At 42.2% G+C, this 23,829-nt stretch overlaps 1 protein-coding gene across 5 annotated transcripts in view; it reads left to right on the forward strand.

Moving 5' to 3' along the window:
* Positions 1–15,960: 15,960 nt before the first annotated feature.
* The window catches only part of PTPRT (protein tyrosine phosphatase receptor type T), a 715,857-nt gene continuing 707,988 nt past the window's right edge, over positions 15,961–23,829 (forward strand). For all 5 annotated transcript variants that reach the window (XM_075072298.1, XM_075072299.1, XM_075072301.1 and 2 more), the window contains exon 1: positions 15,961–16,161. In XM_075072298.1, the coding sequence (XP_074928399.1) occupies positions 16,092–16,161 (70 nt within the window). In that variant the 5' untranslated portion in view covers positions 15,961–16,091. The remainder of the gene's footprint in view (positions 16,162–23,829) is intronic.

The raw sequence follows: 23,829 nt of genomic DNA on the forward strand, positions 1-23,829 counted from the left end.
ACACACACACACACACACACACACACACACACACACACGTTATAATCTTAGGTTCCAAAATGCAAGAGAGACTGATATATCGAGCTTGTTTATTACATCCTGTAGGGGTAAGCCAGTCTAAGCAGCTGGGGATCCCTTGCTTGTGCTTAGAAATCTTGCCCTCCCGAAGTCCAAACAGCACAGAAATCCAGTTTCTTCCTGTCCTGGATTTTTATTCCCTTCCTTCAAAGTTCAGGCTGATGGGATGAATCCACATGCACTCCTCTTCATGGGTATGGGGGGAACAATTAGCAAAGTCTTTGTTCTTTGATGTTTCACAATAGTTTGTTTGGTTTCAGCGGGCCTTCTTGGTGGGCAGGACCTAACCCCTTCTGTAGGAAGCCAGCATTTTACATCAATTAATGCTCCTTTCTTGTTTGTTTGACTTAAACATTTACAGAGGTTTATAATGCAAACATTCAATATAACCTTATACTATGGGTTACAGATGTTATAAGAGAGATTACTACATGCAGCATCCTACATGCATTTCATAAAGTCTGAATATATTCTTATAAACCTAACATCTATTTTAACAATGCTTACACACAAGTGAGTCAGACTCATTTCTAGCTACAAATTTTTCAGTTTTCTAGGGGGCCTTGGCATGAGCTGGCACCTGGTCTGCTTGTGTCATACCCACACAAGGGGGAATTCTGGTGTGAGAGTAAGTCATTGAAAGGAAGACAAAAGGAACAGGGAGCAAGCTGCCTGCAGAGCTACCCCAAGCCACAGAGCAGCAGCCAGAGAGGCTCTGGGGCAGCACCCATTGACACGAAGGCAGGCAGAAGGCTTAGAGTTTAAGATTAGGGTTGTTGGAGGGAGTAAATGATGATGATTGGCTGAGTTGCCTCTGATGTCAAAATGCTACTACTCAAGTTCCTCTGTCTGTAGCATCAAATGGGCACTGTACAGCGGAAGTTGTTGATAAGAAGCTGATAAAACAATAAAGAGAAGAAGGAAAGTGGGTTAGATGACTTGACAGTAATGTAGTAGGAAGAGGGCCTGAAACATAAGCCCATGAATCAGAGGCCTGGTATGAGGCCTGGGCTAAAGTAGTCAAACATTTGCTGATATAAAGCAAAGTTAAATTGTGAGGAAGAGGCAGGCGCTGCTCACAGAATTTGGCAAGCATAGGGCTGATACTGCACAAACACATATTCCTAAGAGGTGCTAGGCATAAAGCACTCGTGCAAGCACATTCCAGGAAGGTGGTACCAGAACACCCTGATAAACACATTCCCCAAAGATAGTAGGAAAATTCTGACACATCTTAAGGATAAGGTCAGGATAACCGCATGATGAATAAAGATGTTTTGATTGAACCTACAACCTATGAGGCAATGGGTGGTGCCCTAACACATCAGAGGGTGGCACCCTGATATGTCCAAGGTGATACGTAACTTGTTTGTATCGGTATATAAAGATGTAGCTCAGAGGGAGTGTCTTTATCCACGTGAGGGAGCAGTGGAAAGTCCTGACACTGACTGAGCTGCATCCATTGTCACGGGCATACATGTGCTAGTGTATCTGTAATCATTGAGCCAGGGCATTAGCACTGTGCTCCGTTAGCAATAAACCTGGCTGGATGCCATCACTACTAAACCAAGTCTGGTGGTCTTATTGGGCAGTTTGATCAGAGCCTGCTGTACATGCTATCTGACCAGAGTCACTGCAGCACACAGCCAAACATCTTACCACAAGTAACTATGCCAGAATCCTGCAAAATTGCTACAGAGGACTGAATTTCTGCCCCTCCCACCACCTGCCAACTCTGCCTGCCTAAGCAATAAAATATCTGATTCTCTAGTCCTCACAGGAAAATATGGCCCTGTTGGAATTTAAGAACATGGAAGTATCTTGTAAGCATATCACTAAATAATTCTTAAAAGGGCGGATGAAGGGGGGAAGCAAATAACAATAATGCTGATGTATATGGTACTCTACAATTGCAAAGTGATGTATAAAGAGTATCTTGATCCTGTATAGAATATCAGTGTCTGTCAGAAGGGACCTCAGGAGGTCATCTAGTCCAACCCCCTGCTCAGGGCAGGACCAATCCCCAACTATTTTTTTTGCCCCAGATCTCTAAATGGCCCCCCTCAAGGATTGGGCTCACAACCCTGGGTTTAGCAGGCCAATGCTCAAACCACTGAACTATCCCTCTGAGGTCCTATATTAATATATAATAAGAATTCATACCATGTCTACTTACAATAGATTCTATAGGGAAATTTACATCAGCTTTGGGAGTCTTTCATTAAAAATGGATCTTCTGGGATCTGGCAAGTCCGTTATAAGCATTCCCATATGCTCCTGCACTTTCTTGAATGTGTATATAATGTATGTGATACATTAGTCATAATTCACTGGCAAACTGTCATTCTGGGGTTGGTATTTAGCATGCTGTATAGTGAAGAAGACTTGAATCTCCTGTGAAGAGTCAACTATGCCTTCCTTATGTAGAGCCAGAGACTTAAGTATAAGGGATGTTTTAGAAATAGGTGAATCACTTAGAATAAAATAAAAGCTGACATGGGCCCTCACAATACATTTGAACAAGAATGTTTTAGGTTTAAAAGGCAGGGTGCTTTGTTTGTTTGTTTGTTTGTTTTTTCATTTCACTAATGTCTTGGGGCTTGCATTTGACCACTGCATTTCTTTTTTCCAGGCAAATCTAAAAAGCAGTAGCACAAAAATGTTGAACTTGTTTACATGGTATTTCCAGAGTGTCTGGAAACAGGAAGAAAGCCTGCTTTTGTATCTGAAAAACTGATTTCAAAAACTTGCAAGAGGATTGGACCCTTTAAGGTAAGATTCAGAAGATCATCCAAAGTCTGTCTGGTGCTTCTCTGAACCATTCCAGTAAACCTTGATTTTTTGAATTTGGTAACTTGTGAATGTTAACACAATTTTTTGTGACCTACAATGTGCAGATATTACAATTTATCTTGAGTACCATCTACTGGTAGTTTTAATTCTTATCAGAACTGGAAATGTGTGAACTACGCCATACAGATGGCTTATCTGGAAGTTAGGTATGCGTGCTCAAAGAGTGAAAAATAAACCATTGTTCACAGTTAGCTGCAAACCTCTAGGTTTGTGTCTTTCTTTTCTTTATGTGAATGAGAATAAGATCTTCAACTACAGTAGGTAGGACTAAAATTACCAGGATTCTTAATTCTCTTGCCTCAAAGAATGAAAAGGGGAGTAAACTGGAAAATCCCCAATGACCTAGAGTTAACAATGAGATTCCCTATAGGGGTCTGGTCTGACAATCCTTAGTTCCTTGCTATCCCATATTTCTCCTGCTTCCTACTAAATGTCTGCCATAGATAAACATGTTCTGATGTTGTCCTCCTAGTATTTGGCTTGTAGGAATGAGGACTTGGAGGAAGCTTTGCTGGTGCAATGGAGTACAAGTTGTAAGCACTGCATTAATGTGCAGCTGGTACCAGGCAGGAAGGATTCATCCTAGAAAAGGCTAGTGCTCCTCGTTCTCATGTCCTGCAGTGGTCTGCCAGATCCTGCAGATTTGAGCAGCTCTTTCCTATTTTGGGACCTTATTGCCCCCTTCACCATGGTATCTGAGTGCATCACACTGTTTAATGTAGTTGTCCTCACAGCCAATCTTTGTGATAGGGGAACACCATTCCCATCTTAGAGATGGGGAAACTGAGGCAAAGAGACTCATGTGACACTACACCTCATATTCTTCATAGAGATATTGTTAAGATATGAATATGACATAACTAAGATATATTTTATGCAGGATGGGTCATGTAAGGTATCATTGGAAAGTTTATAATTTGCTCAATGTGAGTATCCAATTTGTATACATATATCATTTCTGTATCTGAAGTTGGGAATATTGACTATGTAACAATACAATTGTGTGTGTACTTGGGGAATGCCCACCACACAGTAGGCAAACAGCCTAAATGGGCCATTTAAGAAAGACCATAGAACTTTGAAGATGCTAATCCCCCACCTTCCTGGAAGCTTTCTGGCTTGTTGCTTTGACACTGCAGGGTCATCTGATGATGTCACCTGTTAACGGAGTACCACCTTGGACAATGTTGGTATTTTTCTGCTGGAAACAAAGGATTCCTGCCTTATGTAAATCCTGCTTAAGGCTGGGAAATGAGTCAATCAGGGCTCTTTTCCATTGCCTCCTTCCCCAAGAATGAAGACTGCTGAAAGCACCTGAGGAGACAAGGGAACTAAGCTGGAGAAAGGCAAGCGCTGACTCCAGGCTGAGACAGGGGTCTAGCCTGTAAAGAGAAATAACTGGAACTCTAAGCTGCGGAAACTTTGAAACCTGCCTAAAACAATATTTAGGGTGAGAAAATTACATTTTGTAACCTGTTTCTTTAATGAATTAAGCTTAGGTTGCGTGTTTTATTTGCTCAGTAATCTACTTTGTTCTGTTTACTATTCCTTATCATCACTTAAAATTTACCTTTTGTAGTTAATAAACTTATTTCTTCTTTATATCAAAACCCAGCTTGTGCAATTCGTATCTGGGGGTGGGGGTGGGGTTGGAGGGAAGCTGTGCATATCTCCCTCCACATTGAGGGAAGGAGCAATTTTTATGAGCTTACACTGTATAGCTCTCTCTGTACATTGCGAGACAATATAATTTTGGGTTTACACCCAAAGGAGATGTGCACATGAGTGCTGGCTAAAGTCCCGAGGTGAATCCTTCCACATAGAGCTGATTTCAGTCTGTTTCTGCAGCTGGGTGTGGCCTTACCTGTGTGTGTGCTAGAGAAGGCTTGAGGACCTGGCACAGCAAGGACAGGATGAGGAAGCCCAGGCTTCTGGATCAGATGGGCTCAGTGGAACCCCAGAACATCTGGTGGCACCCTGAAAGGCCAACCCATCGCAACTAAGACCCAGATCAGAAAGTTAGGAGCCTAAATACCTTTGAGGATGTGGGCCTCAATGACTTGCTAAAGGTCAGTCTGTGGTGCAGCAGACAACCTAAACTTGCTTTTTTAAGTCCCAGGTTAGCATCCTAAATGCTGTACCATCCTTATGTGGATGACCTCTGCCTATGGGCATGTCCTCTCTGGCTGCACACCTGGGGTCAGCACAAACCCTGGGTAGAAAGTGGCATACCCCTGTACTAAACCAACCCATTCTGAGTTCCTCAGGTTTGATTTGATATTGTTGTGGCAGAGTTTGATATCAATTCACCTCTGTACTCTACATAAAGCATTCAGATCAATAATTTTGGGCAGACAAAATTACTCTGAACTTTTTGGGCTCACAAAATTCTTTTGAGCAGCTGCAGTCTAGTACAATTCCGAGAACAACTATTTCTCCCAATGGTTCCACTGCCCGCAGAATGTTGTGATAGTTCATGTCCAGAAATGTCAAGCATGGCTTAGAAGGAAATGCATCTTTCGAAGAGTTTGTGGCTGATAGAGAAGCTGCTAACAGCCCACACTGTTTTGGGATTGTGTCTTCACTGTACTAAGTCTTCAGCTGCAGTTGATCAGGCTGAAGCATGGAAATGTAATTTCTCCTTAGGATTCCTGATGCAACAAGTGACTGAGGAGGAACCAGATCCTATCATGTTTGCTGAGCGTTCCCATGAGCATATGGCATTGTGCTGCCTATCTATCACCTCACAGGTGTAATGGTAGGAGGAGCAGAGAGGGGACAGGATGAATGAACTATGAAGAACACAGGCACAAAGGAGTGCTTGGGCTGATGACGAGGATCAGATATTCAAGAGAGAGTCTCATCTACAGATATGAAAACTATTCTGCTCCTAAACAGGTGACTTCAGCATGCTGAGCTGCCACTGAATGAATGTAAAAGGCCATCAGCTGTTTTAGTGAAAGCCATTTGACAATGAGTTGAAATGAAAAAATGAATGGCTGACATATTTAGTACCATATGATATAATAAAGCTGAATAATTTTACCACTGCCAATAGCATTTGTACTTATATGATCTGAGATAAGAATAATCAAATCACATGCTTCAGTGCATAAACTGATCACCTGAGAGGCTTGGAGAAATTTATTTCCTTTTCCCAGCTACAACATAGCACATTAGGTGCATTATGGAGAGTTTCTACCTTCGTCTAAAGCAATGCTGAGCAGTTGCCAAGGGTAGATACTGAACTAGATGGGACAAATGGTCTGACCCAGTCATGCTAATCCTATTGCTCTAGTATGGGCCTAAGCTTTCTAATAGTAGAGTAAGTCAGGGCCTTAGATGGAACACAATTGCCAAGACAAAAATGTTGAATCTGAACAACAGACCCTTTTAATGATGGAAAAATGAGACAAAAGTCTCTGATCCATATACATCTAGAAGTGTGCATTAACCAATATATCTACCAATAGGGACCCGCACAGGAATTCTGCTTTAGCTCCTAGGAAGCTAGGTCAGAATTCCCAGTTTTGAGATTGCCGTTCATATATGGGATGAAATCCATGTATAAAGGATTAGAAAACATGCCTTACAGTGACAGACTCAAGGAGCTCAATCTAGTTGGTTTAACAAAGAGAAGGTTGAATGACTTGGTTACAGTCTATATGTATCTACTTGGGGAACAAATATGTAATAATGGGCTCTTCAATCTAGCAGCGACAGCTAGAACACAATCCAGTGGCTAGAAGTTGAAATAGACAAATTCAGACTGGATATAAGGCATAAAATGCTAACAGTGAGAATGATTAAGCATTGTAACAATCTACCCAGGGTCAGGGTGGATCTTTCACCACTGATCATTTTAAAATGAAGAGTGGATGTTTTTCTAAAAGATCTGCTCTAGGAATTATGTTGGAGAAGTTTTATGGCCTGTGTTATACAGGTCAGCATAGCTGACGACAACTGGCCCTTCTGGCCTTGGAACCTATGAATATTTCCTCAGCTACCTGTTCTATTACATTGATACCAATACAAGTAAAGTTATTTTCAGCCTTCTCTCCGTGGTCTCAGTGATTCAATTTTGGGGGCAGTAGTGGTGTGAGGCAGACAGTGAGCAAACCAGCTTCATTACCTACGGGTCCCCATTCCTTTTGGTTAAGGTCAAAGTTACCATGCATCCCAGTTTAACCCAGATAGTCCCTATTTCACATATGGTGACTCAGAAGCTTCTTTCAGAACACCTGAAATGTCGGGAGCTTACAGTCTAATAATCTACATTTTTTTTATAACTACAAAAAGTCTGTTCAGGAACTACTATATTGAGCAGAACTTGCTCAGCAATCACCAGAAACCTAGCGTCCAGTTGGATGAAGTTCAGCGATGAACAGTGCTTGGAGTAAAATATCAGATGTGAAGAAGCAATCAAAGCTGTTGCTGACTTTCTCTACTCTTGCTCGGTGTTTTGTAAGGAAGTAATCTGAACTGTAAAAATGTCTCCATAGCATATGAAGGTGAGATTGTAGCATGGATAAGCATACCTACATTAATTTACTCTAGCTAGCATGGGTACCAATAGTAATGAAAAGGTTGTGATATGGATTTTAGTGCAGGCTAGCAACATGAGTACGTACCTGGGGTCCCCATTGAACCAGATAGTTCATGCTGTCATGTCTTCACTACTATTTTTACCTGCCCTAGCTAAATTAAATCTAGCGTGGGTATGCCTACCACACTATGATCTCACCTTTATCTATGTACTCTAAGTTCCTGTGAAAAAAATCCTCCATGCAAAGAAATATGCACATGGCGGTGGTAAGTCAGAAGATGGTAGCAATGATACCAACATGAATTTTTTAAAAGTGTTTTTAAATGAATACTTTGTCATGGTTTTTGAGTTTGAAAATATGCTCTTCTGAATAATTTTTTGACGTTAGCTTAAGTGGAAACACTTATGGAGTGGTACATTTTTTTTTCCTCTTTGCTTTTGTTAGTGTCACAGAACCACAAAGCTATGCAAGAGTAGATTGTTTTATGCATCATCAAAAACATTAACCAAATTCCAGATGCAAAAATCTGTATTATTTGTTAAGATGCAGAAACAATAATGAACCTACTCTAACATTCTGATCCCAAGATAAGTTTATATGTGCCTGTGTATGGAATACCTGAACAATATTTCTCTACTTAGATCAAATTTTATCTGGAAATACTTGAGGGGCAATCACAGAACCCCTCAATGCTGTATACACAGAGCCAGTATGCAAGAAGACCCTCTTTAAAGTCTTGAATTCACCACCTAGAAGAGAATTTAGATTCTGACACTTTGATTACTACCACTGAGTATTTTGCAACTAGCTAACTTAATTCTGGCTTGCCATGCATTCCTGTTTATCTGTCCCTACGTATAGTATTAATCTATTGCTATTTCTGCTACACAGCATTGTCCAAGACTAATGACTAGATCTGAGTTATTTGGCATTCCATGTAAAGAGGCACTGTGTTACTCTAAAAGTGAACTTGTATTTCTGAATGATTGATAGTTGATTATTAACTCTGCCCTCCCTCCCCCAAAAGGAACTTGTTAATGAAGATGATGCATAAAGGATCAATGCAATACATCTGACATCTATTAATGATTTCATCTCAGATTAAAAGAGACAGCTGGTATCTGTATTTATGCACATAGCTGCAAACACGCTGACAACTGTGTGGGAGTGGAAGACAGAGAAGCAACGACTTAGAAGGGTGGTGGTTGCAGACAGCTGGTCAGAGGTCTTCTCCCTATTGATATTCACACTGTTGGCTCCCTATTAACTGTGTAATAGTGAGCTTTTCCTTTATAGGGTGTGTGTATGTGTGCCTATGAACAGCTTAGCCTTTGAGATGCCTTGGAGAGTCTGAAGCCAATACTACATGGGGACCAGGATTTTCTGAATTTATTTTTAAGTTTAAAAAAAAAAAAAGGAAAATAACTGTAATAAAAGCAAGTAGGAGTTTGGAATGTTACAACTGATGCAAGGAAGATGGTGCTGGGTTTAAACTCCCCAAAGAATATGCACAGGTAACATGCTAAACACGAGTGTGAAGAGACTCAACTTACAATTTATAGAAGGGGTCCAATGTCAGAAATTGTAGTGTGCTCTGAACTCTTGCAGTATGAGGGGACGTCTGCCTACACCCCCCCGCCCCCACTGCCAAAAAAAAAAATCTTGTAATCTAGTTAAAAAAGAGACACTGGGTGCAATACAGTGCAAAAATGAAAAGTACAAGCTGTATCTATCTCTTTCAGTGCAAATAGGATGATACAGAGGATTCCACAGCCTGAATCAGACAGTGGTTAGAGGTCCAGTATACTGCATTTAATGAATGCTACGTGCATCAGTGGAAGATGAAAACCTCTCTTCAAACACCTGGTCCAGTTTGCATTGTAAAGATGGGACAGAATTCCTTTTTGGCATCTGGAGTTTTGCCATGAGATCTGATTATCCTCTTACTAGGCAAAACCCAACCCTGGGATGTACTAGTTAAGGAACAGATTGGGAAGCCTTTCCCCTTTCTCTTGGCCATATAAAGTAATCAGCAGGGTGTCTCTCTAATGCTTAAAATTATTAGGAAAAGGAACCATGTCCTGCAGTGGCTGGGAAACCAGTGTCCAGTCCCCTCCGCCAGCCAGTTTGCACGCATGTTGCTGCTGTACATCTGTTTGTAACACACAATATTTCAGATGAGATGAATCTGATAACATTTGAACAGACTTAGACTTTTGCAGACTTTAAAAAAAAATATTAAATGTTTCATGCAAACAGGTTTCAGGCAATGGGTTGCTTGCTAAATGTAGTGTCTGCCATGATATTTTCAACATGTTACCTCCACTCTGTGATAGTCCCTTCAATCACCTGGCATTGTTTCTGTTCCCTGAGTGTGCGCAAAGTGTGGGTGAGTAAGTTATGAAAAGAAGAGTGCCATCACATCCCTGGGACTTAGCTTCTCATGGAAAAGGAGGGAGCCATTTGTGGAGTCAAGGGGAGTTAAGCCAACAGGATCAGGAATATTTTAAGGACTTATTTTTAATCTTTTCCTTTCTGAGCTACTTGAGCAATCTCTTGCCTGAGCCATTGCTGCTAGAAAAGTTAGGCTAATATAATATATTATGGCACGATAGGGTCAGATTTAAAACTACTATTTTGGGGGTCATATTCACAAAATAATTGCATATAGCATGTGTGATCTCAGCTGTGAAGGGTGAAGCCAGAGCATTGCCTGGCTTTTTAAATTTCCTGTATGGTATGCCATGACCCGAACTGCAAAGGATACAGTTGCATATCCTTATCTGTCTTGATGTTTTAGTCAGCATTAGCGGCAGGACTCTGCCCTGGGGCTTGGGAACATGACCTTTCACCTTGCGCTTTAGTGGTAAGCACTGAGGTAGATCATCAGCTGGTGTAAACTGCTGCAGTTCCATTGACTCTAATGGAGCTATGCCACTTTGCACTAGCTTTTGATCAGTTCCTATGTTCCATTACATAGTAGACGTTGGTGTGCAAATACATTTACTGAATTTACTTACCTCCAATTTCCTTTCACATGTTACTGTGGAACATAACTTCCAGAATATTTGCCAAAAGAAAGAGGGAAGTGATACAACCTACCAGTAGACTCATAGACTTTAATTTCTGAAGGGACCATTATGATCATCTAGTCTGACCTCCTGCACAACGCAGGCCGCAGAATCTTACCCACCCTCCTGTAATAAACCCCTAACCTATGTCTGAGCTATTGAAGTCCTCAAATCATGGTTTAAAGACTTCAAAGTGCAGAGAATCCTCCAGCAAGTGACCCATGCCCCACACTGCAGAGGAAGGCAAAAAAGTCCCAGGGCCTCTGCCAATCTTCTGGGGAGGAAAATTCCCTCCCAACCCAAAATATGGCGATCAGCTAAACCCTGAGCACGGGGGCAAGACTCACCAGCCGGACACCCAGGAAAGAATTATCTGCAGTAACTCAGATCCCATCCCATCTAACATCCCATTACAGGCCACTGGGCATATTTACCACTAATAGTCAAAGATCAATTAATTGCCGAAATTAGGCTATCCCATCATACCATCCCCTCCATAGACTTATCAAGCTTAGTCTTGAAGCTAGCAAAGTGGTAGTCGGATAAATTCGATGCTTTGAAGCCATATTTTCTAAAGAGTTCAGGGATGGATTTTCAAATGCTAGGCACTGAAAGATACTTGAAGAACTCTGTGTAAACTTGAAAGTTTGTGACTCTCACCAACAGAAATCAGTCCAATAAATGATATTACCTCACCCACCTTGTCCCCTGGCACTGATAGAGACATGTAAACTAAGGGTCAGTTTTTTCCAGAAGTGTTGAGCTTACTGCAGGTCCCAGTTTGAGCTCCTCTGAAAATTTGGCCCTACCTGTGTGTGCTGAACTCTTCTGAAAATTGGCTCTGTAGTCATCTGTCGATAATGATTATTATTGAATTCCATCTTGTGCGAACATTGTGCCAGTCCTTCCCCAGGAGAAGGAGACAGGAGCATGACAGAAGCATGAGTGTCGTGATGGGAAAGAAAAAGACTTAAAGGCGGAGGAAGGGCTCCTTGAACTAATACATAAACCCTATAACATGCTCTCTGTGTGGTTTTCCTAGTGCTGCAGATACCCGGAATCAGCAAGGAGGCTGCTTCTGCTGCTGTCAGAGTTTATAAATATTAATTTATGGACCTTAATTTGTGCATGAAGACTTGGTCATATAAAATTCAATCATTGCCCAGATGCAGGGCACATGTCAATCAATTGTACTTTGTATTGCTATAGAACAGACACACCTGGGCAGTGTGGAGCAGATTGGAGAAAGGATGGGGAATGTGTCCGCACCATTTCAGTGAAGGAGGGGAGGGGTCAGGAGAGGAAATAAAGACATTTTGAGTGACTTCTTCCCATTCATCTCTTCACAAGTTCCATGGACCAATACACTCAAAGGAAAAGCGAATGAGAGGAGGAAAGGTCTTCCACCGACCTGAAACTTGAGAAAGTTGAGTTCAAATCCTCATTTTCCTCCAAACTTCCTGTGTGACTTGGAACAAGCTATTTATGCACCATTCAGGGACTTCAGTGGCACTAACCACGTGTTTAGTTCAACACTTGTTCAAGGAATCTGGGCCTTAATCTCTCTCTGGGTCTCAGTGCCCCATCTGGAAGGTGGAAATAATACTTCCTTTGTTTGTTTTGTCATGTTAGACTGTAAGATCTCTGGGACAGGAACTGTCACTTACTGGGCATATCTACAGCATCTACTACAATAGGGTCCTGATCTTGGTTTCAGCCTTTGGCTGCTACTGTAATACAAACAATATGGATCTGTCAATAAACTGCCTATTTCTTCAGCCAATCAGCTTTCTTTAACTTTTCAAACAATTATCTGAAAACGTGGTATTACTGAAAACAATGTTTTTAACCATGAACTCTGGATGTCTTTAATGAAACACTGTCAAGTTTGCCAAATGAAGGGTTTTTTTTTCTTTTTAAATTCTAAAGCACGAGACCAATAAAAATGTAACTTATTGAAAAATTCCAATGAACATAACTATTCTTAAATGAACAAAAGTTCCCTTGCAGCACTAGTGATCCTAAAAGTGAAACTGACATCATGGAGTGTTTTCTTTAAAATGAGGAAAATGCAAAAAGTAAACAGCCTAAGCAATTACAAGAAAATTGGAGTTTTAAGATTTTTCTACTTAATCTAAAACTGCATTAGTGCTGGACAAATATGCCTGACAATATCTGAAATGGTCTCTTTAAAAACACTTTCTAAATTATGTGGAAGTTTTGCATTTATTCAGCTACAACTGTACATAGACAATCACTACAATTATTTAAACATCCACTTTACTTCCTTCATGTAGGAGTTTTGCAGCCTCAGAATAGTAGCATGACAAGTAGAACCACAGTGCTTCTTAAGCAGGTCTTTACTAAGGAAAATATCTGTTGCTACAGGCAAACAGATTTCCACACAAGGACTTCCAGCTTTGTCTTCCTTGCTTACTAAGTACCACACTCTGTTTTGAGCTCTGTGCAGCTGATAGTTGCCGAATAATATATGGCAAGAAAACAATCATTACAAGGAGGAAGAGTTGGAGGTGAAGTTTGAGCTAGAGGGTGCTGGCTGCATCTCTTATTGTGCAAAGAGGTATAGTAATAGGAGAAGAGATGGCCTGGGAGAGGGAGAAAAGTACTGTCTACTTCCCAGGGAACTCTCCATGTCTCTTCCTCATTTAAAGCCAGGCTCTGAACCAAGGAGCTCCTCTTCCCCTAGATGCTGCTGCTGCTGCTGCTATGGCTCTTCTTGCTGCTTTTCATCCTCCCACTACTGCTCTCTCCCTCTCAGGCTGGGAGGCTTTCCCCATCAGCCTTTCCAGTTGCTGTGGTACTGAGGTGTCCACTCTATTCTCATCAGGAAGGTGGCTCACCAGCCTTTCACAGTAGTTCTGGCCCCTACCTCCCAGCATCTACCTATCTGTTAAAGCCATGAGTTTGGAAACTAAATTATGGGGTGTCTTAATTTGGACATACATATGCATGCACTTCACTTACATACACATGCCAGGAAATCCTCTAGTTCCTTGTTCCTCCTCCCTACCAAAATCCCACTACTTCTGACCTTGAATCTAGCCCCCATTCCACTCCCAGCACTCTTTGAACTGGTGCCCCCAGGGACCTTCCCCCACAACCACCTCTCCATCTCTGTTCCCCATCTTCTCCCTTCAGATTCTTCTCTTTGCTTTATGTACACCTTTGAGTTCCAAGTCAAGGGCAGCATACCATTTTCCTGGATCCAGGGAGGGGATAATCAGAGCCCAGTGTGCCATGCAGAACTTCATCGCCTTAAGCTATTTGTTGAGCATCTGGCAGGGGCAGCTCTAGGAATTTTGCCGCCCCAAGCACAGCAGGCAGGCGCGGGAGGTCCACCAAAGCCACGGGACGAGTGGACCCTCCGCAGGCAAGCCACCGAAGGCAGCCTGCCAGCCGTCCTCGCGGCGCCCACAGAGCGCTCCCTGCGGCTTGCCACCCCAAGCACGAGCTTGGCGTGCTGGGGCCTGGAGCCGTCCCTGGCATCTGGAGGTGAAGGGTGAGTCTGAGACCTGCTCTGGCTTTGGTATCTGAAAGTATCAGGAATAAAGCTTTCACCAACTAACGGAAGGGGATATGGGGAATTCTGCCAATGAGTTACATTTGCAAATAGTCCCTGCCTGCCTTTTTGCCATCTTGCTTTGTAGCAGTGGAGGGCTCTCTACTTCACTCCCACTGTGAAGCCTTCTTCAATGAGGGCAGGATTTTCCCCTTTCTGTGCCCACAGCTTCCAATATGAGTCCTCATGTAACTGTGCAGAAGCCTTTTAAACGCCAGATCCAGTATGTGACTCTCTCAGCCACCTGCTCTGAGTTCCTTATTGTACCCTGCTGTGTCAGTTATGTCCTTTGAGTTGTTTAAAAGTTCACTGGTATCAATTCAATTGTTCACTTCCTTTGTTCTCTTTTGGGATGGGGCAAAAAAGGAAAGATCGTTTCCAGCTGTGCTCACCTGGGAAGATCCGGTACAATTAGCTAAAGCTATTGTGCCCTCTGTGCATTAATATATGTTGTTAATCCAGATCCCTGGCTAAATGTCTGCAACTCTCCCAGAGAGGTGGCATGCAAGTAAATGGGGATGAGGAGGGAGGCTGCATAGAAATGTCACTACTGATGCAATTCTACCCCCTACTGGTTATCCATGGAGTGGCACAGCCTCTTGGCTGCTTGCCTGAGTATTTGATTAAAAGAGCTGTGTCAGACTAAAGAGAAAACAGGTTGTCAGTAGGGGGAAACCAGAGAGGGGGACAGAGGACCTGGGGAGGGGGTCAGCTGAACAATTAACAGCATTCTTAGAATCAGCGTGGAAGCAGAGCTCGACTGACCCTGGAGTGTTTTGACTCCATGCGCACACACAGGCACCACAAGGCAAAACACTGAAGTTTCTTGGGAAAGTTCAGTGACCGTCTAAAAGAATCTCCTGTCGCGTTCGTGATAAAACAGTCACTTCTCGACGGGCGAGACTCATCGCTTTCATTTGCTTTGACAAGCCCAGATCGGATGGAGGGTCAATAGCCACGTCTTTTAGATCTCGTCTCCGCCGATGCAGGGTAGCGGAGGAGACACCTACTTTTTTCATTTAAAAAATGAAAGGCGACTGGGGGAGGTAATTTGCAGAGTCATGTGGAAGCAGAGTCACCGTTTTAATTGCGTATGTGTGTGTGTGTAAAGCTCGTGTGTGCAGCAGTACGTGGTGTGATTAGGGATTTAGCCGCCAAGTCTATCCTAAGTTAAGTGAATAATGATGAAAATTACTGTTTCCAGCTGAAAATGTCTGTGAGGCATTCATAAGAGCTGATCGAATAATGGACCCCCTGAAACCTGCAGTTTGGCTCACGCTTCTCGTCCTAGCAGGGGGTCTCCTCTTCACTTCCCATCTCAGGGCTGGCTTCACGGTTAATCACAGTCCCAGTTCTTTTGCTCATGGGAGATATTTTGAATTGACCCCCAGAAACAATGCAGGAGCTGGAAACCTAATTTGCTTGCAACATGTTGCCCCTAAGTCCCTGCAAATAGGACACAGCTGAGCAGCAAAATGGATCAAACAGTTTGATTCAGGAAAAATACCCTCCGATTTCTCCTGCCCTGTATTTATTGTTGTCGATTCCGAACCCCGATTTGGTGCAGGACTTTTGCTGTTCTTTCAGGGAAGAAGGTTCTTAATTACAGTGATTTCCCTGTGGGCAACCCTGGACCAAAGCCTGGAGTGCAGAATGGGTGTAACTAGTCGAGGTCGGCTGAAGTCTGGTTAGTGACGGTGTGGAGATGTCTGAGAAAAGGAGAGGAAGCGGCAGGCGTTAGGACTCAGGGGAAATCTCTCTTCTCTGTCTCTCTCTCCCTCCCCCCTGCTCTCCCTCTCCCTTCTTCAATCAGTTTGTGCTACTCATCAGATCAGGATAGCAGCTTCAGCGTGGAGATACATCTCCAACTCTCTGATGTACCAATGCAGGGGATATTTGCCAGGCACACAGAGAGACAGCTGCACTGCTACAGCGGGAAGGGAATGTGAACTCAAATAAAGAATGAACCGGATTGCCACTATTGTCTTTCTGGTGCAGCTGTTGCAAAAAGCAGAGGGGCAGGTCTTCCCAGGTGAGTTCATCCATTCTTCACTTGTTCTATAGGCAGCTCTCGCGAAGGCTTTCAACTTAACCTGGGGCAGGGAGTGAGCCCGCGATGAAGGGGTGGCAGTGCGCTGCAATGTGCCAGCTGGGGGCTGGATTGTGTGTGGACATTCTGTCCGGGGCTAAGTTTGCCTTTTTGCAGTGATTTGCTTGCTTTGCTTTGATCTTCGCGTGCGTCTTCTCGCTGTGGTGGGTTAAATACAAGAGCCGGCAGAGAGCTGGATGCAATGTAGTGAATTATGTGGGATCTGCCCTACCCTTTTCCACCTCGAGCTTTTTTTTCTGAAGGATCCTGGGCTGCAAAGACTAGATTTGTCTCTTCAAAGCCCAGTGGATGGCAAGGAAAAGAGCAATCTTATGAAAAATCCTTTAGAATGAGGGTTGTGTTCAAAGTCGTCATACTGCCTCAGCACTAACTCGCCCTTTAAAGGGTTTATTTCGTTTGCTTGTCTCCAGGGGAGATGTAGGTTTTATATACACGTGTATTTTCTGTCTCTCTCGGGGAGGGGTATGTTTCTTTAAAAGTTGTGGCTGGTGTGAAATGAAAGCCCCCCTTTCATGCTTGGAGTCAAGACAGTTGAGTCCTTTTTATAGTAACCAGTTGTTTTGAATCAAAGGCAGGGGCGAGCCTTGGGGGAAACGTGTCCCCTCGCTGCAAGGCACTATACGTACCTTTAAACCAAAGTCGGGCAACACTTTTTAGAAGTTCAATGGCAGCTTTGCTCCCTGCCCTGCAGAGTTTGGATAACTTTCTCTGGCTGGCTGGGGTACTTGGACTTCTTCTTTCACATTTATTAAGGATGTCGGTTATTTGAATCTGTAGAGAGAGTGTTTTAGAGCAGAGACTGTGTGTAACCTAATAGTAGCTATCTATCTCTTCCCCCTTCCTCAGTTCCTTAGGTACACCTGGAATTCCTTCAAGGTGATAGGTGTCCATTGAACTAGTTTTCTGCCTCTTTCTCCATTTTGCAGGTGGATCAAAAGGGCGGGGGGAGTGATTTCTGCTTTCCCTGGTGATGTGGAATGAAATTTCTTTGGCTTCAGTTAGCAAATCTTCAGAACAGACACACACATCCTGCCCCTCACTCTGTATTTAATCTTTAAGATGAGTAAAGACAACTTCCCTGCTCCTAATTGCCTGTGTGGACTGGAGATGATACATCTCACCTATTGAGGCTTGGCTATTTACATTCCAACCCTTCAGCAGGGGTGCCCAGGACGCTGTGGGTTAGTACTCCTTAAATGGTGAGGAATTAAGATGCTAAGAGAGATCAAATGACTTTTATCCGTCTGCTTTAAGATATAAATTTTGGGCAGCTCAGCAAATGGGGCCGCTGCAATCAGACCCATGTGTGAAGCTGAAATAAAGGTTGTTTTTTTTCCCCCACTGCGAAATCGTTTTAAAGAAAGTTTGGCGTGAGGCTGGGTGAGTCGGTAGAAGAGCTCCCATTCAGCTCTGTGGGGTACAGGAGCAAATCAATCCCATGCTGTTTAATAACAAATGTATATTTAGATTGCTAGGCAACGGTCCATATTATCAGATTTATTAAAAATCACTGGGAAATGTAACCCTACTAAATAGCTCCTTTCATGAGTAAAACTGTATATGGAGCTTATGGTATTTTTTCTGTTTTTGAAATACCCATTTTTAATGACTTCTGAATGTGATTTCAGGATATATAGGATTGGGGTTGACACAAACTGGGGCTAGACCCTAGGCTTGTGTTCCCCTTTGAATCACTTAGCTCTCATGCTTAGAAAAAAAGACCCGTCTTTTAGTAAAATTTGCAAACTTTTTCGTGGAAGGGAGACGTGGGTATTGGAGCGAATCCATGATACCATAAAAGGCGCAGAGCAAATGGCTAATCCTTTCCAAACCAGGATGAAAATATTCCATTATCATTGTTAGCTAAGGGGAAGCTAGTGTTTGATCTGCCTGATTGTTAATGTCAACTTTCACCTCCGACTTTAATGCCTGCCTTGCTGTTCAGAATGAGAAAATGATCTTATTTATACATAGAAATATGACTGCCGAGCCACTTCCATGAATGAGGTTATATGGAAAGGGTTGCCTCTTTTTTGATTACATTTAACGGCTGAGTTCTTAATGCCCTGTAACCAATTTGCACAGCTAATAGTCTGACAATAAAAGCAAACGTGCAGAATGTCCACGCACCCTGCCCCTCTGTTGGATTTCAATTAAGGATCAAGTTGTGGGAAAGATTCCGGTTGTTGTATCCAGTGCACTTTTGCTGTCTTCCATCAGATGGTGCTGTCTTCATAACTATTCGGATGCAAATACCGCTTGACTACTAGCTGATGGAACGATTTTTTAATGCTTAATGTGTTTATTCAGCAGCCTTTTGTTAAACAATCTGAAAAGTCATTGTGCGAGAAATGGGCTGCTTTTGTTTGTTTTTTCTGTAGAGTTCAGTGTTCAAGGCAAAACAACACTGAATCCCTTCCTGTCATGCCCACTTATTTTCCAATGCTGCACCATAAAACTTGGTATCAGAAATACTGGTGGAAATATAACACATGGTTACTGGTTTCCTGCTTGTCCACTTGTTTGATAGTTGGGGAAGTTTAAAATCCCTTTGTTGGCCCTTCTGTTGCGTTGCTCTGTTTGTAACATTTTTCCTCGTCTTCTCTTTCCAATTATTTTTAGTTGCACACAATTTTGAACACATTCTTTTATTTATAACACTGCAGATCTGCTCTTGGGGTTTTAACCTCTCTTCTTGCTATAGGTTCCAAATCTAATTAATTCTACCTACTTTTCACTAGAATACACAGCAGTAAAATCCCAAGTGTATCTAGCAACTGCTGATCCTCATTTCAGAAGATAAGAGACTTTCCTTGTGGGGAAATACTTTCCCGTAAAATACCTGTGTGTGCACGGCATATTTTTCTTCTTCTTTTTGACATATGGAATTATCCCTACAACTGTCTTGTGCTCTTTGATATACTCTTCTTATTGGATGTGGAACCCTGCAGATTTACAACCTTCAAATAACATTCAGGGAAAAACTGGGACAGTAGGTTGCATGGGGATTGTTCCCATGAACACAATGGCCACGTTAGTTTGACACTATTGTTTCTCTTGATGGCAACCTTGATTATATCTCAGTGTCCTACCTTTTACCTTGCTTTGCTATAGTGGAGCTCTTGAGCATTTGGACGTGTGAGGTGGATGTTTGTAAAGATTGATGTCAGATCATAAAACCAAAACAACAAATGTTGTATTAGAACATGGTGTATGTGGGGAAAGTGAAAAGGGGGGCGGTTGGAGAGAGATTTAGGGGTGATTAATTCATTTACTAGCAGATATGTAAGCAGATTAGTAAATTGACAGCGAAAAATGGATTTTACAGCATAAGCTACTCTATGTGGCAATTGTTAACAATGTAGCCATTTAACTCACTAATCACTTCCCACTCCCCCTGGGGAACTGTTAGCAGTACAGTTCAACTTTATTTTCCTTCCTGGCTGGCTTGATTTCTTTCCCCCCACTCCAAATAAATGAACAATTTATATTAAACAAGGTGCTTTTTCCACAGCCACAATGAAAAGTCTTTGTGTGGTAAAGCCCAGCTAGTTCTCAACCTCCAGTCAGAACCCATAGTTTCTTTTGCAAATGCCTAACATCATCTACACACCACTCCAGCCTGTTTCATTCATTTTAAATTTTAATTGTGGGATTCTGCAGTATCCTCCTTGCATAGTCTCAAATTCCAACTGTTTACAGTAATGTTATGGGAATGGTTTTGGACGATTACTGTAGAATACTGTAGTATCTTCTTTAAATAAGGCATTGTGATCTGCTACTCCCAAAACAATGGTGGTGCCAGAGATGTAGATATGAAGCTTTGTGGAATTTATAGAATGGGATTGGGACAAGAATAGTTTCTTATGGGAACAAGTATTCATGTTGTGTATAAAACCTGTTAACTAAAGAGAAGAAAGGAATATAAATTGATCTGTTCAGTCTACTTAGCCTTGAAGGTTTATTCCCTAGATCAGTGTCTCTTCATAATTTTCCCTGTATTGTCTTTCAACGCTCATTTTTATTATTTTATTATAATTATTAGGAGTGTAATGAACCGTTCTGCTTTGCTGCTGTGGTTATTTTATTATCCCATTAATAAAGAGATAATGAAAAGAACAATTGGTGAGTATTTTTTGAGCTGAATAGGATGCACTGAATATAGGGAAGAGTGTGGTTTTATATGGCTTGGGATACTGATGTCTGAACATTTTAACCCTAGGGGCTACATAAACACCTTTAACTCTGTTTGAAGTCAGCATAACTTGACATTTCTGAATATCCGGCAAAAGGTATCTAAAATCAAGCACCCAAGATCTGAGATGATTTGAATTAATTATCTCTGGGATTATTCACTCATCTGAAAAATACGAATAATACTTGCCTACGATATTCCAATACCTTCTGTGATCTGTGGCTGAAAGCAGGTTAGGGAGTGTGTATGCTTATGCAAAGTATTTGTACTATCTAGTATAGGAAGCAAGATGATGCATTTCCCTGTAATTCTTTGGATGCAAGCAGCTCCAGAACTGCTGCCTCAACTTTCTGTAAATAAGTGGTTTGAAATCTTGCATGTCAGCATAACTGCAGATGAGGACTTTCTTACTGAAAATCTGAAGAAGAGGGCCAGGTTCTCAGCCCATGGAAATCCGCACACAACTGAAGGTCTGGTCTGGATTGCCCAATGTGAGATTCCCTTCATATTTTTAATGCTGGCTTGGAAGTTGTGAGTTTCACCTCCATGAAGTGTACAGCTCTTATACTGAATGTTTGGCATTAGCCGGCCTTCAGTTGTAATTCCAGAGTAGACTGCAGTGTGTCCTGATTTTACTGTACATCATAGCATTGATGCTGGGCAGCACAGATTGGCTCATTTAAACCAGAGAACTTGAACCAAAGAATTCCTTTTCCCATTGAAGCATTCTTCTCCACCAGTTCTATAGCCTTTGCTAAACTTTCCCTGTGGTAGCTTCTGGCAGCACATCTCATCACCATTTAAACTCTACTTGGGTAGAATTTCACCTGGTTGGCACCTGCTCCTTTCAAGATGACATTACTTTTCCGTTTATGCATCCTCAGTCTTTCTGGATATAGGCTTCATTTTCTAAATGCCAGTCACCCTCCACCTCCTTGGTCACTCCCTTGAAACATTGTACAGCCCATACTCTCACTGGTGAAGATTTACATACATGGTGAATGGGTCTGTGCCCATGAGTAAGGGCATCACAATCTGTCCCTGTGTCAGGGTGTAATTATATGTGTGGTGTAATTCTATGATAAACTGCTGCTGTTCATTATTGCAAACTCTCAAGATTGTTTCTTCATGGTAATGAGACAACTCCTCTGTCTTAATCAGACCATACATCTTTTAATCAGCCCCACTTGTTTTTTATGTCTGATCAATGCATGCTATCTATCATATTGTTCTGAAATATTGGATAGACTACGGTCTGGCTCTCGGGGCATTATGCATTTTAGAAGAGAGATTATGATGAATCAGTTAAGGTATTTAAAGTCCTTTGAAAGATCTGAGGCACTAAAGAAGTAAAGTGTTATTTATTATCTAGCATTGCGCTGGGGAACCAGAAAAGCAAGAGCAGCATGGACCTTTATGCACCTGCGAGGAAGGCTTAGCAAGCAGAGAGGCAGAAAACCCCAACGAGAATGAGCCTATTTGACACCCGGTCTCCTCTGCGTTTCTCGTTCTTTTTTAATTAGTCCCTATAAATTAATTCAGGGCCAACCACTTGGTTTCTTGTTTACTGCTGGAACTGTGGACTTGGGACTTGAAGTAGAATTCAAATGAATTGTCTCACAGTTCAGAATGGTGCAGTGGTTATAAAATGACTGAGCTTCTTAACTAGTGCATGGATTATAAGGAGGTGGAGTCTGGCTCTATCCCTTGGTATTTTGAGTTCCATTTTCCAGAAAGGCTGTGGAATTTGATGGCTGATGATGTGTGTGGCATGCACAGTCCAGTGAGGCTGCCTGAACAGCCTACAGTTCCAGGCTGAATAAAGATGTCCAAGGACGTTACTTTGAGCGTTCTCTTTACAAAAAGTATCCCATGCTTTGTACTTTGCTGTCAGATGAAATTTCTTCAGATCTGACTTCACAAAGGAAACAGTGGAGTTTACCGTGGCTGCTTGTCATTAACAGCCTTGTCATGATCTTGGATTCACACCAAGATAGTGACGATATGTAAAATCTCAGGGAAGAGCTCCTGGCTGCAAGTGAGTTGGCTGCAACCGATGCTTTTAAAGGTGTACATGGATCAAAGGCAAACTGCTAGCCTGCCTGCCCTCCATAATGTTGTAAAGTAAAGCTTACTGTAGTGTTATCTTGGGCCCTGATCCTTCTCTCCTCTCCTTGAAGTTGGGGGGGGGGGAGAGGGGGGAATTCCATTAATTTCAAGGGAGCAGGCCTCTGAATGGTACTTTGAATATCTTTTCTGGAATTTCATGCTTTTGACTTTTGCAATCCTACAGGGTTAGGATTTGTTATTTAATTGCCTCATGTCACAATTCACCAGAATTAAAGCCAGGCACTCTGGTAATGCCAGCAGAAGACCCACAGATGTGCAAACAGGGCAGCTATATTTTGCACATTGATGTTCAGGGTTGTCTCTTATTAGTCAAAGTGGTGGCGTTATTCACATTTTTTTCTTTATTAAAGGAAAGGATGAAAGGGGTGAATTCTCATAGGGAGTGTTTGAATGGTTGAGTCGCCTAGCGGAGGCAAGAGGAGAGGGGGATTGAAGTAACTGACATCTTGTAGACATATGTTGGATTGGAATCACAGCAGCATTCACTATGTGAGCAAAGAGAGTGTTCCCATTAGCCAGATGGGAAATTGTTCTCCATGACACTTCATTTCTTCAGGACACGGATTTTCTGTCAACATTCACCCACTTACATGGTAACAGCATAGAGTTTATTTTGTTTTTCTGATACGGTTTGACGTGAATTAAATGCTTTGATAGGAGTAATTATTACTTTCAAAGTTGTTTTGGAGGCCCTGTGACAGAGAGTCATGTACACCTGACACATCTGTTGTTCAAAAAAATCACTTGCTTCTTACTTTGAATCAAGGTATACAACCATTACTAAAGCCTAAAATATATTCTGTAGTTAGATGGTATCTGAATGCACTAATCTAGCAAATGGAGTTGCTACCTTCCTCTCAACACAGCATGTGTACATGCATATCCGCACCCCATCCACAATAAGTTAATGCCCAAAAGTTTCCTTGCTGTGGGTTTTATTTTGCTGCTTAAGAACAATGGAGCACAAACATTACCTTAAACTGGCTACTATTAGGTTTTGCAGGAAAGCCTTCCTGACTTATTCATGAGCCTCTTGATTTGGAAAGTCATACAAATCGGTGGTTGGATCTAATGAGACCTACCTGCTCTGCTTGACAGGCTGAGCCTAGTATCTCCCCCCTGCCCCCCACCGAAGTCCTAGAACGTGAAGTAATGACATTACCATGTGATCGTCCCCCTCTTTTACAGCAAGAGCTGAGTGAACATTAATAGCAAATAACTTATTTGGTATACATCTCCTCTTTTCCTGTGCATGAAAGGTGGTA

Source organism: Chelonoidis abingdonii, chromosome 14 (genome assembly GCF_003597395.2).
Source record: "Chelonoidis abingdonii isolate Lonesome George chromosome 14, CheloAbing_2.0, whole genome shotgun sequence".
NCBI classification, from domain to species: Eukaryota; Metazoa; Chordata; order Testudines; family Testudinidae; genus Chelonoidis; species Chelonoidis abingdonii.